This window comes from Schistocerca gregaria, chromosome X (genome assembly GCF_023897955.1).
Source record: "Schistocerca gregaria isolate iqSchGreg1 chromosome X, iqSchGreg1.2, whole genome shotgun sequence".
NCBI classification, from domain to species: Eukaryota; Metazoa; Arthropoda; class Insecta; order Orthoptera; family Acrididae; genus Schistocerca; species Schistocerca gregaria.
In genome coordinates, this window is record NC_064931.1 from 141,890,074 (window position 1) to 141,903,588 (window position 13,515).

The 13,515-nt window shown below is 39.2% G+C and overlaps 1 protein-coding gene across 2 annotated transcripts in view; it reads right to left on the bottom strand.

Annotated features, from left to right (window-relative positions):
• LOC126297616 (unconventional myosin-Va) overlaps window positions 1-13,515 on the bottom strand; it is a 352,002-nt gene that overhangs the window by 101,082 nt on the left and 237,405 nt on the right. For both annotated transcript variants that reach the window (XM_049988630.1, XM_049988629.1), the window contains one exon: window positions 10,063-10,282. In XM_049988630.1, coding sequence (XP_049844587.1) covers window positions 10,063-10,282 — 220 coding nt within the window. The remainder of the gene's footprint in view (window positions 1-10,062; window positions 10,283-13,515) is intronic.

The window sequence follows — 13,515 nt, forward strand, 5'->3', positions numbered from 1 at the left end:
TTTGACAGTGGGACAAAAGTATGCAAGTTTCAAGACTGAACCAATAACAAATACAGAAACAATTAAGATGGTGGTTTTAATGCTTTAGGTGTTTTACATGGCCTCCCTGCTCCTAAGCACAACAAACAAAATGTTCATACAGCCATGGGAAACTGTCAGTAAGGTCTTCCTTTGGGACGACGTTCAACCCATGTGTCACATTGTCTTGAATATTGGTTGTGTTATCAAAGTATCGATCCTTCATGTGAATTTCTGCACTTCGCCATATAGCAGACAGTCATATGGGTAACACGAAGTCTCATACCCCACGATGATTTTGTCCAGTAAAACAACACGCACACACACACTATCTTTGTTGTGCATTTTACTCTAATTGTAGTAGGCATCCACAACTTAATTTTTGTTTGCGAATCAGTGAGAGTTTGGAACAAATTTCTTACACGCCTTTCTATTCTTCAGAACATTCCGGAGAGTGTCTTGAACAGTTGATTTAGAGATTTTACTGCATTGCCACTTGTGACACAACAATGTTGATATACTATGGTTGCACAGCCACTGCTTAATACTGCCTGGTCACAAATGACTGCTCAAATGTACATCCGTTGTTGGTTCAAGCTGCCAAGATAATTACTGTGGTGATGTTGCTTATATGCCAGGAATAAAATCCAACCCCAGCACTTTTTGGACGAACAGTGTACCTTGAATGCTGGCCATGTTGGCTACTATATTTTTTAGCTCACTTCCGTAGATTCCTACAAACCACAATACTAAGCAGTGTGTTGAATATGTGTTATGCAATGTGAAGGAAGTGTCAATTTTCTGGATTGTTTTTCTGCTGGGTCAATCTAGTGTCGCTTAGAAGGCAGCAATGGAATCACAGATGGTGAATCTATTCTCTTGATGTCCAATCAGCTGCTCCACTGTGTTCAGTATCACATACAGCTGAGCACTTAACGCCAAAAATTCCTAATGCTGGACTGCATCTATTCTCTCTAAGTACCATAGTGTGCAGACTCTTCTGTCATATACAGTCAATTTGATGTCGTACAAATGGTCTGTAACAATGGAACATACATAAATTCTAACTGCTCGCTAGGAACAAAGTGAAAAACATTTCCTATTCAATTCAATGTGGCCAGAGAAATTGAAAATTTACTCTCATAACACGAAGGAGCCACACTGCTCAATGAGCTCAGTTAATTCAATAGTAACTTTTTTGTGCACCAATACTAAAATGAGGTTGCACATGATCTGCTGCATCACCAGCTACGTTCTTAATGCCTGGACGCTAAGCAACGGCTTAGTAACTACATGCAAGGCAAGTCAACCCATTCACAGTGTTTATATTAAAAATAAAGATTCCAAGACTTACCAAGCGGGAAAGCGCCGGCAGACAGGCACATGAACAAAACACACAAACACACACACAGAATTACAAGCTTTCGCAACTGGCAGTTGCTTCGTCAGGAAGGAAGGAAGGAGAGGGAAAAATGAAAGGGTGTGGGTTTTAAGGGAGAGGGTAAGGAGTCATTCCAATCCCGGGAGCGGAAAGACTTCCCTTAGGGGAAAAAAAGGACAGGTGTACACTCGCACACACACACACACACATATCCATCCGCACATACACAGACACAAGCAGACATATTTAAATATATGTCTGCTTGTGTCTGTGTATGTGCGGATGGATATGTGTGTGTGTGTGTGTGCGAGTGTACACCTGTCCTTTTTTTCCCCTAAGGGAAGTCTTTCCGCTCCCGGGATTGGAATGACTCCTTACCCTCTCCCTTAAAACCCACACCCTTTCATTTTTCCCTCTCCTTCCTTCCTTCCTGACGAAGCAACTGCCAGTTGCGAAAGCTTGTAATTCTGTGTGTGTGTTTGTGTGTTTTGTTCATGTGCCTGTCTGCCGGCGCTTTCCCGCTTGGTAAGTCTTGGAATCTTTATTTTTAATATATTTTTCCCATGTGGAAGTTTCTTTCTGTTTTATTTACATTCACAGTGTTTCCTACACCAGATGGCAACTTCTGCTTGATATGCCCTTTTACCTGATTTTGTATTTTCACTTGCTTCTTTAACAAATTAGTTAACACTCTAGTGGTTTTGTAGTCCCCTAACATAGGGAGTCAAGGGATTAGGGTGAGAGGAGCAAACAGTGAGGACATTGGTCCCATCGAATTAGGGAAGGATGAGAAGGAAGTTGGCCATGCCCTTTCAAAGGAACTGTCCTGGCATTTACCTGGAGTTATTTAGGGAAATCATGGAAAATCTAGATCAGGATGGCCGGACATAAGTTTGAACCATCGTCCTCCCAAATGCGAATCCAGTGTGCTATTCACTGCGCCACCTCACTCCGTGCCTGCAGGCACATAAAAGCTGTTTGCACTTTAGAATGTCCATAGGATGTTTATGTTATTTACTTCCACCCAAATTGTTAGCACAGCTTCTCCATTTTCACATACTGATTTTTAATAAACACAAGTTTTCACATTTTTGTTCAATTTTTCTTTTGATGTCTGCCAGTAATTTTGTGGCCTGGTTAAATGAACAACAAGAGAAAACTGAATGTTCAGAGAAAAACTATTAATACTGGGAGACAAACAGCCAGAGAAATTATACAAATTAAAAAAAATAAATCAGCTGGAAGACTGAAAACACAAATCCAAAGAAGTAGCAAACATGTAATCAACATAAAACAAGTGACTATTACAAAACGTTCAAACAATATAATCAAAGTATGTGCCTCCCACACTTACAATAAAAAATTAAAATGGGAAAACGGCATACTATAATTGAAGCAAATGCCCAAATTTTGATTGCCTACTTCAACGAATCACTAAACTGTAAGGAAACAAAATAAACTTATAATTTGACCCTCATCATAAAAATACATCTATATTAGAAAATGTTATACCACCAGATTACAACATGCCCCAATCAATTGGTTGAAGAACCATGAAAAAAAAAAAAAAAACTTTGAAACCTACATGAACACTTCATAGACTTCTTGGAGATGGAGAAAATGCCTGCAGAGTGGAACACAGCAACAATCTACTTACTACACAAAGAAGGTGAGAGAGTGGTCCCAAGTAATTACTGGGGGATATTGCTATTTTATGTCACATCTAAGGTTTTATCTAGGATTACGTACACATGCATTCAGAAAAAACTCAACTACAGATTTTGAGAATATCACGGTGAATTTTGACCAGGAAGACGCTGTCCTGACCAAATTATCAGTCTGAAGCGGATCATGAAGCATCAAACAGTTAAAAACACGAGTTTAGTCATCATTGTTGATATCTTCAAAAAGTATGACAGGACTCACTGTGAGTCATTACTGAAAATCCTTAAGGAATTAAATCTACACCAGAACTTATAAACTTCATCATAATCACCATTAAGAATATCAGGTCAAAAACTAAATTTTGATCTGAACTGTCTGACCTGTTCGAAATGCGAACTGGTCTTCGACAGAGGGATGGACTCTCACTATTACCACTTAATTGTTGATTGGAGACAAATCGTACAAGAATTGAATACAAAATGCCTAAGGTCGAAAAAACAGCAACCTTAATTGCCTAGTATTCACAAATAATCTAGTGCTACTGGCAAATAATGTGGAAGATGATATACTTCAAATTGAAGTACTTGGGGATAAAAGGGGAAGCAAAAACTGAACTGCAAATTTCATAAAAAAAATAATTAAATAAATAAATAAAAAATTATGGAAATGTCGACAGTCTTCAAGTTTGAAATACTACCTGGCTGAACGAACAATAACAAACCAACTGAGATTGTTAGTACACCCATTTATTTGGGTGAAATCTTAGCTCTGTACACAAACAAGAAAGCCACAATATAAAGTTGTACAATTAAATTAAAATAACCACAACAAAACTCCTGGCCAACCTCCACACACAAATCTCTCTCAATGAATGCCAAATCCAAAACACACTACTCTTGCATTGTTAAACCCGAAGTAACAAATTCAAGTGAAACACTATTCAAGTTGGACCAAAATCAGCAACAGATGAACTACAGAAGGCAGAGAGAAGAATCAGCAAATAAATGGACAATGGAGAGTACTGACCAATTAAGTAGTGTATCGGGAAAATGAATCAGCCATGGATACAATGCGAAAAAGGTGGATTTATTTTTTCAGCCTTCTATAAAGATTATCAAAAACTGGGCAAGTGAAACAACTATTCAACTACTTTTGGAAAAATAAAACCATAAAAAATTGGTTAAATAGGTCTAGGATGATTTAGAAGAGTTAAATATAACAAAGCAACAAATTAAACACATAAAAGAAGAGGCGATTCTAAGGGGTGGACACACAAAACTTTTACTGAATACATTTAAATAAAATCAATACATAACAACCAATGAAGAAAGGGCAGCCCAGTCAGAAAAAATGAAAAACTTTTGGGAACAGAAGAGGAAGCCGAAAATCCAAATCTCAACTTGGAAGACTTGGCTGTGTATGGACTGATTCAAGTGTTCCAATGTGGGTGCAAAAAAGTGAGAAACATTTCTATTATGCATACCATTATAGCTTCCACACAGGTTGCTTCAGAAAACAAGCATTCAATCACTCTAGTTGCATCTTAAATCTATTTATGTTTCACTATAATATGTGAGCCCTTTGTCAGGTCATTTCTTTCCCACCCTTTCTGCTGGGATGGGAATTGTGTGATACTCTGAGAATTAGCTGAGACGCCTCATTGCTCTCTTACATTGACTTCAAGTACCGGTGTTACAGTAGCAGAAATTTTATTAAGTTGCCAAAAAATGAAATCTGTATGGTCTGACACCCCATGACCTGTTTTTTCTTGGCTTCAAATCTTCTCTCCACTTTTTTCTTTTGGAGCAGCCAGAATTTTCATACCAGGGACACATGAGTCATCTATGTAGCAGCTGCTTACTAGGAGAATGGGAACCATACACTGCTGATTATCCATGGTCTCCTTTAGATGTCAAGAGGAGACACATTTAGTGAAATTTTGCAGTTACACTTATGATTACAAGTAAGGTACGTCAAGGTGTTCACTTTTAAAAAGGGTTTCTGAATGTCCAAAACGAGTAAGGACACAAATGTAGAGTGTTGCTGTCCCCTTTAGTCCTCCTCCGTTTCAACATATGGTGTCTACCAAATGACCTTTATTTTTAAACTTCTGCTTTTGTATGTTAAATAACATACTCCCTACTACATACTGGATACATTTGAAAGCAGTTTAGGCAGTCTTGTCAGGATGAATAGGAAGCTCCTTTATCAACAGATCTGCTTCATTTGTCAGGTGGTCAGATATATGGCACTCAAATATGCAGATAGAGTATTTGGTATTTGCTCCCCAACTTTAAAACAAATACATTGAACTGTATTGAAGGACGGAAGCCCTGGAGTGTTTTAGGTCTGAAAAAAAATAGGTGTTTCACTAAGTTTCCACTTGCCCTCTTCACTCAGTTTCTCATGTCTTTCATGCTTACTACTTCAGTGTCGTAAGTGTTGAGGTATATCATATACCCACGCAACTGTAACGGACAGATACAGACTCCCCAATGCTATAGAAATCACAAGTATTTCCACCTCCACCCACTACCCACACCAATTTCTCCATGGTATATAACAATACCAGGAAGCTACTTAAGGAATGCTAACCACTACAGAATTAGTGCAAAGTACAACAACGTCAAACATCTAATAGACATATGTTAATCAAATTATGTTGGTCCAAGAGAAGAGTAATATGTAAAGCCTTCAGTAACTACCATAACAGAATGTTACTGTAGACATTTTTATTGTCATCCTTTCATACTGTGACTCCAAACTTAGTATCTGGACACTTACTGATCACAATGAGCAGAAGTGAAAAAATAACAAAATAAAAGTTTGGGTGCAGATATCATCTTTCACTGTACCTTCACAAAGATAAGGAACACTGCCACCATTCATTCTTTATAAAACTGCTAAATGAGTTACTTAGACATCAATACCAGTCAGTGTTGAGAATCAGATGAAACTGCTAAAATTCAACAAGGCCCCAGAGCCCAATGAAGCTCTTCTCTAGTTCCATACAGTATGTGCTAATGTATCAGGTCCATTCTTTAACTGGAGTCCACTGCAAATACCTTCAACATCAGATACCTCATAGCTAATGGAAGAGTGCCAGAGGACACACACTTCTACAAGAAAGACAACAGAACTGATTCACAGAACTGCTGACATGCATCACAGTCTCTGAATACCTTAGAGTAATAAGGTGTATTCAGCATTTTGAGACTTTCAAAATGCTCATATTTCAGTGCTACCAAACACATTCGTACAAAACATTCAGTCAGGTTTGCGACTGGATTTAAAATAAATTTCAAGCAGATGTGTTACCATGTCTGAAGTTGTCCACAAACACACACGATTCTGGGTATGCCCATAAACATGTTATGGTTACACTGTTACACGTGAGAAAATAGTGTGATCATACCACATATGATCAGTAGCCTGTTAAGCAACTGTAAACTTACACTGTGTCTATGAAAGAGATTCCTATTGTCAGATTAGCTTTGGCCACACACTAATACTGTTAAAGTGTGTGGGATCCAAACCAGGAAGGATACACCACATTCATAGTAACAATGAGAAAGGTCACACTGCCAGAAAATTTCAGAAAAATTGGTTTGAAGGCAGTAACTGCATACATTCTTCAGCCCCCTACATAGTATTTCAGAAGAGGAGATGATATTGACAACCTCCTCCTCCTCTTCCTGTTTACCTTATGGACTCATTACCTTTATGCTGAGGTAGCTGGTGGTCAGATGCCCTTCTTGATGACACCATTCCTATCTCCCCCCCCCCCCCTCCCTCCCACCAAGGCAGAATTTGTGCACCCCCATCTGTCTGCACCTAGAGTATTTGCAGGTTTGAGTGTGAGAAAGATGTTCTAAATGTTTGTGTGGCATGTATCTGTGGCAGGATTTGGCAGTTGGATGTGGAGAAATGGCCTAAAAACCACATCTGCACTGGCCATCTTACCAGCCCTTGTCCTTAATACATGAAGGAGATTTGATCTGGGGACAGGATCACACTCCCCCCCCCCCCCTCCTCCATACCCCAGAAGTGGCACATTAATGCACTCGGCTATACTGACACAGCACTACCCCAGAAGATATTGTTACAAGTAAATTAAACTAAAAACATGCACAGTTGAATAAACAATCATTTTTCATAAACTACAGCTGAGAATGAATTGGAAGTAAATATAAAAAGTATCTACATAATGCTTCTGTGATGATAATACCAACTTACAGGTACGATGGAAAATGGAATATGTATTAACTTGAGATAGATAACTTCGGTTTGGAAATGACCAAGTCTAAAGGCAAAGCAGAACTGAGGCACTCTACAGTTTATTATTGGCCTGCCAACAAGGGTAAGAGTTTATGTAAATACATGCTTTTGAAATTTTATTTACCTGCATAATTTGCACAAGGTGCTATATTTATCAAGCATTTGACACAGTCAATCATGGCATTCTTTTAGAAAAATTGGAAGCATTAGGTTTTCATGGGACAGGGAAAAAGTGGTTTGAATCATATGTACAAAACAGAACACAGATTGTAGGACTGATGTCAGATTACTCCAACCACAAAATAAATTTAGTATCAGACGGTAAAAAAAAGTGGAAATAGGAGTGCCTCAAGGTAGTATTCTAGGCCCCTTATTGTTCCTTGTCCACATAAATGACATTCACACTTCAGATGGAGGAGCAAAGGCCATACTATTTGCAGATGACACTAGTGTGATAATAGATGCAACAAAGCAAACACTGCAAACAACTATTGACCAAGTAATTAAGAATGTCCATGCTTGGTTCAATGCAAACCACTTGACAATAAATTCAAATAACACAAATTATATGCAGTTTGGGAAAATATGTCAAAATGTAAATCTAGATCTGTTGTTGGGTGACAAGGCCACAGAGGTCAACAAAATTGCTGGGGATTAATGCACATGAAAATGTTAATTTTAATGACCATGTAATGAAACTTGTGCAGAAACTTAACTCAGCCTGTTCTGTTCTCAGAATTACTGCAAATGTTTGTATTTCAGTGGGTGCCACGATGGCATATTTTGGGGTCCCACCACTTGCCATCTAAAACAAATCTTTCTGTTACAGAAGAGGAATAACAACATACAGCCATCCACAGACACAACGCAAACCCTTTATATATGCCGACTTGTGTAACTACAATACCCGAAATAGTACAGCACTCCATACTCGGATGCCCTTCTTGATGACACACACACACACACACACACACACACACACACACACACACACACACACACACACACACACACACACACACACACACGAATGTAAGGGCTTCCTGTTTAGGGGAGACAAAAGTAAAGCCTTAAGGCAAACAGACTATGCAGCCAAAATACTGTTGTATACATGTATGGAAAGTTGTATTCCTGTGTCTTCTATGACCAAGTGTTATCCTTTATACATTTTTCTGGTACAATTTTGTATGAATTATTCTTTGTACTACTTAATATAAAATTTTGTATGTTCCTTTTCCATAAATTGTTTCCTTTGAATTTACATGCATTTTTGGACAATATCCATACAGTATTTATTGTCTATGAATGGATAAATAAATAAAAAATAAATAAATCATTTGCTCAGAGTTGTGTCACACAGCTTTAAAGCAAACATTATATTGTGAAACAAAATTCTGTCATACCTTTGTGAACAATATCGCTGTTGTTCAGATACTGTCATTGGCTATGAATTCTTGTCAGGAGATTGTCTTCACTTTCAGATGGTGTCTTTCACATTAAATGTTTCATAAGGCCTTGCAAAAATAAATCAAGTGGATATGTTCCTGAGCAAGATACGAATAGTATGCTGTCTTCATCAAGCAGAAGTGTTCACAAAGATGACATGAAATACTGTCCAATAATGGGAGAAGCATATACCTCTAAAACACTGATGCAATTAATCAGAGAGAAAGAACACACAGACCCATTAACCAACCACTGACTTCCTTCCAAGAAGGGCACTGCTGATTTTTGTTAATGGCTATCAACATCTAAAGCACTGGGATTATCAATAGCCCATACGTAACTCTTGCCACTACTGAGCATCTTATCTGGCAAAACAGACTTCACATGAGGGAACTGCATGCTCAGAATGTGAGGGTCAATCATACAGTGTCAACTCGACACAGTATGAAGCCTAAAGTCAGTAGGAATTTAAGCTTGCACTTTCTGTGAATTGTATAGCCGCTGCAGCTGCTGACCCCACAGTACTTTCCATACGGTACTATGAGGAGCATTGCTTTACAAAATTGATTAAATACTGACGGAACACTCCTCATACAAGTGAACGAGCACCACTTTTTTTCATTTGGGAGTTCCTACAGTTCATTGTTCTTATTATTTGTTGTTGTATCACTGCCCTGTTTACCCTCAACTGTTGCAGGAGTCATATCATAACTTATGTCTGATGCCTCGTATGTAGGTAGTAAGTAGTTTCCCATTCCCATCCTTCAGTATGTACCCCCTACATTTGGTTGGTTCTGCCCACCTTACAGTATCAGCAACTGCGTACACAGTGAATCTGTTTACCGCATCATTCAAACAATTATTCATAGGTTACAATATCACAAAGGTGCAATTACCTCACAATATGTTGAGCTACATAAATTTTGATTATTGCCTATGAGCCAGTGTTTCTCCTTTCAAAGTGATACATTTGTCATTCTAAATCATTCTTGTAAATTAACAGTATGGGAAAAAATGTTGATTCATTCCATCACCGACAATTTTGGGAATACCATTTCTCAGATCTCAATGTTAAGTGTAATGTAAATCCACAAAATAATTTCCTTTTGTGCAGTATTTTAATTTTAATTATTTCTCTCATTCTTATTAAAAATTATAGTCCATAACTAATTGCTGCTTCTAACATTTAGCCATTCATTATTGTCTATGAAACTGTAAATGCACCATTTCTCAAAAGCCAATGTAGTTGTATTTATTGGGTTCTGAACACGTACCTAACTGAAGTTCAGGGTATTCTTCTCTTGCCGCACAGAGCTGATAAAATATATGATAATTCCTTTCTTCTGGTGCCTGGAAGACAACACGAGATTTCTCCAACAGGTAAGTGCGCATACTTGCTCCTTGTATATGATATTGTTTGTTGAAATGTATTTCTATGAACTTCCCAAACCTTGAGCTGTTGTCATTTCTTGTTGTTTTGGCATTACCTATTGACTGAAAAATGCAAAGATAAATTATTAATATAAAATAATGCTTTGTTATTACTTTACTTACTTAGGCAATTTAATTTACTATAAATTTTGCCAGTACTCAATGCAAACTGCTCAACACTGCCAACAATTCTCATCTCTAGCAAGAATAAAATCACACACAGGAAGTTGCTGTAAATACTGTATTAACAATATGACAGAGTGCATCATTCCAGAAACCAGAATGAAAGCAAAGAATTCTTAACTATTTGCATATATAAATAATCTATTTTATATAGTTGATATGATATGAAATAAAACAAATTGTACTTGGTTGGTTTGTAACAGACAATTTAGAAGAATTCATGAAAATGTAAATTAATATATAAAAGAAGCTTGTAGAAGGTCTACATGTGACATTAATGCTACCAAAAAACAGTACGTCATGAAAAAGCAAGGCTGTTGAGAATATTGTTACGCACAAGTAACATTCTTAAAAGAGTTCTTTGGAGTACAAAATGTAGTAACACCCTTCATGAATTTCTAATACTACTTGATAATCAGTACAAGACTGGGCAGCAATCCTGAAGGGAAACTGTGTTTGTCTGGATAAACAACAAAAAATCTTAGTAATCTTTAACACTCCATAATTATTTTAAGCATTACATTACACAGAGTTCCTCTCTGAGTTTAGATATATTCCCATGTGAATTGCTCCAAAAGGTGTTTTCAGTATAATAAAAAACACAAAAGTAATGACTATGTACTATTACTATGCGATTGTGCAAAGCTACCCAGTATCATCCTCTCCGGAGGACACCACCTTGGCGAAGCACTGTCCATGAGGCTGGAGAGGCTTGCGTATCCGCGTGAAGCTGATAGCTATGGTGAAGGTAGAGGACCTACTGCCAGAAAGGCCTTAGCTGAAGCATCAGACAGTGTGTCCCACAATGTCCTGTCTTCCTTATCCACTACTAGTCCTTACCCAATTCCCTTCCTCAACCCAACGTGTGATGCAATCTGTGCCGAGGTGTGTGTGTGTGTGTGGCACATGGGAACATGTGTCACAAATAGAGCCTCAGGGATACCGGGCGACCTCTTTTCAGTAAGTAGCCTTACATCGCAGGGGGGTTTCTGTGGTGTGGACCGTGTACATCCCCAAATCTCGTGGGACCAAGATCGACACAACTGACGAAAATAAATTAGAACAAACTGAGGGGCAAACTAAGACCTCAGACACACAAATATCAAGTCAGGACTGATGGAATTCACTCCCATACTGAATCAGGGTCTAGACCTGAGCAAGAAGTGGGAACTGCATCTAAGAAGTTGGACCAGATCAAGATTAAAGCCTTGTGTAAGGCCCAGAGGAGCAAACATCTCAGGGAACAGAAACAAAAGGAAGGAAAAGAATGGCTTCCCAAACGAAAGTGGAGGGAATTAAAAGGGCTTGAGCTCAAGCGCCCCCCCCCCCCCCCCCCAAAGAAAAAACTGTCTCAAGTTGAAGGGGATACGCAGACACCCACAACGTCGAAGACAGATAACAAGAGGATAAGGGAGGAATCAAGACTCTCCCCTCTCAGGATAATAGAGCCCAGAAAAAGCCGAGGTGTGAAACAGGGAAACAGACCTATAGTACTGCAGTCTCAGTTTTTAAGATGGCAGTTATCCAAGAAGGCTATCCACTGGCAGGCATCACCTCACAGCAGGAGCAGCTCGTACAGATGACATACAGTGGAATGGCTCAAGGTTGAGGTGCCCATGATATCCCCGTGGGAGGATGTGAAGCTGTTGGTCAAGACAGCAGCTGAGCTGCTTAAGATTGCAAAGGTATCAATATGGGTACCAAAGATCCTTAAGGATCTCTCTCCAAAGACTCTGTTCGATAAAATAGGGGTCCAGAACCCAAAAGTCTCGACCGAGGATTGGGTAGTAATCAACCTGAAGGACGAACCCTGGTGGCAAAGGTCAGAAGTCCCTGAAGGCACTGTGAGAGCAAGATCTGAAATTGCTTTTAGGGTTCTTGCAGGTCGCTGTCAGGGTAATCAAAGACCTCAGAGGCAATGATGGCAGCAAGATAGAGACTTGAGGTCCGGAGATTAATCTGCAGCACAGTAAAGGGGCCACTGATACCTTGAGTTGTCACCTGGGGAGACGGGAAGTGGACATGGCCCTGATACAAGAACACTACTTATATAAAGAGGGTGTATCGGGTCTCACTGGCACTGGGGATAAACTGATTTATGCTAGAAATCTAAGAAACTCCCGAACATGCATCTATGTGACAAATGGAATTTCTTTCACGCCAGTGACAGATTTCTGTTCCAGACACCTGGTGACCATCAGGATGCAGCAACATGAGAGAGGTATCATGAGGGAAATTGTTTTAGCCTCAGCATATCTTCCTTATGAAGACAGTTCTCCTCCTTTGGAGGTGAGGATATGGACAGAAACTTGCCATCGGCAAGGCAACCAACTATCGATTGGATATGATGCCAATGCTCACAATCTAATGTGGGGCAGCAAGGACACCAACAGTAGAGGTTAGTACCTTCTTGAATTTCTCTTGTCTAACAACTTGGAGATCCTGAATAGGGGTGATGAACCTACATTCAGGAATAGCAGGAGGGAAGAAGTAATTGACATAACCTTTGGTTCCATGATGATGGGCAGCTATGTCAAACAATTATATGTGGTGTTAGAGCCATCCTCATAGGACCACATATATATTAAATTCAAGGTTGAAATGGGAATCAGACAGGCCACGGCCTATGGAATCCCAGGAATTCAGACTGGGAGACACACAGGAGGGACCTTGACTTACGCTTATCAGAAATTAAAACCTTGATAATGAATCCAGTAGAGTTTGAGAAAGTAGCAGAGGCTGTAACCTCTGCCATAGTGACCTCACACCAGGACAACTGCCCAGTCGCCAAGAAGTGCACAAATAGGAGTGTGCCTTGGTGGAACAATAACTTCGAAATGCGAAGAAAATAGATACAAAGACTGTTTAACCTTGTGAGATGTAAATGACAATGGGCAAAATACCATGAGGCCCTTGTTAACTACAACCTTGCAATTAGACAAGCAAAGGGGGCCATCCTGTAAGGCATTCTGTGAGGAAGTGGAGGGCACAGCTGCTCAAGCCAGACTTCACAAAATCCTCACTAGAGTACTAACTAACCCATGAGGTACGCTGAAGGAGGAGGATGGGGAATACGCACAGACAGCAAATGAGACGCTGGAACTGCTGCTCAA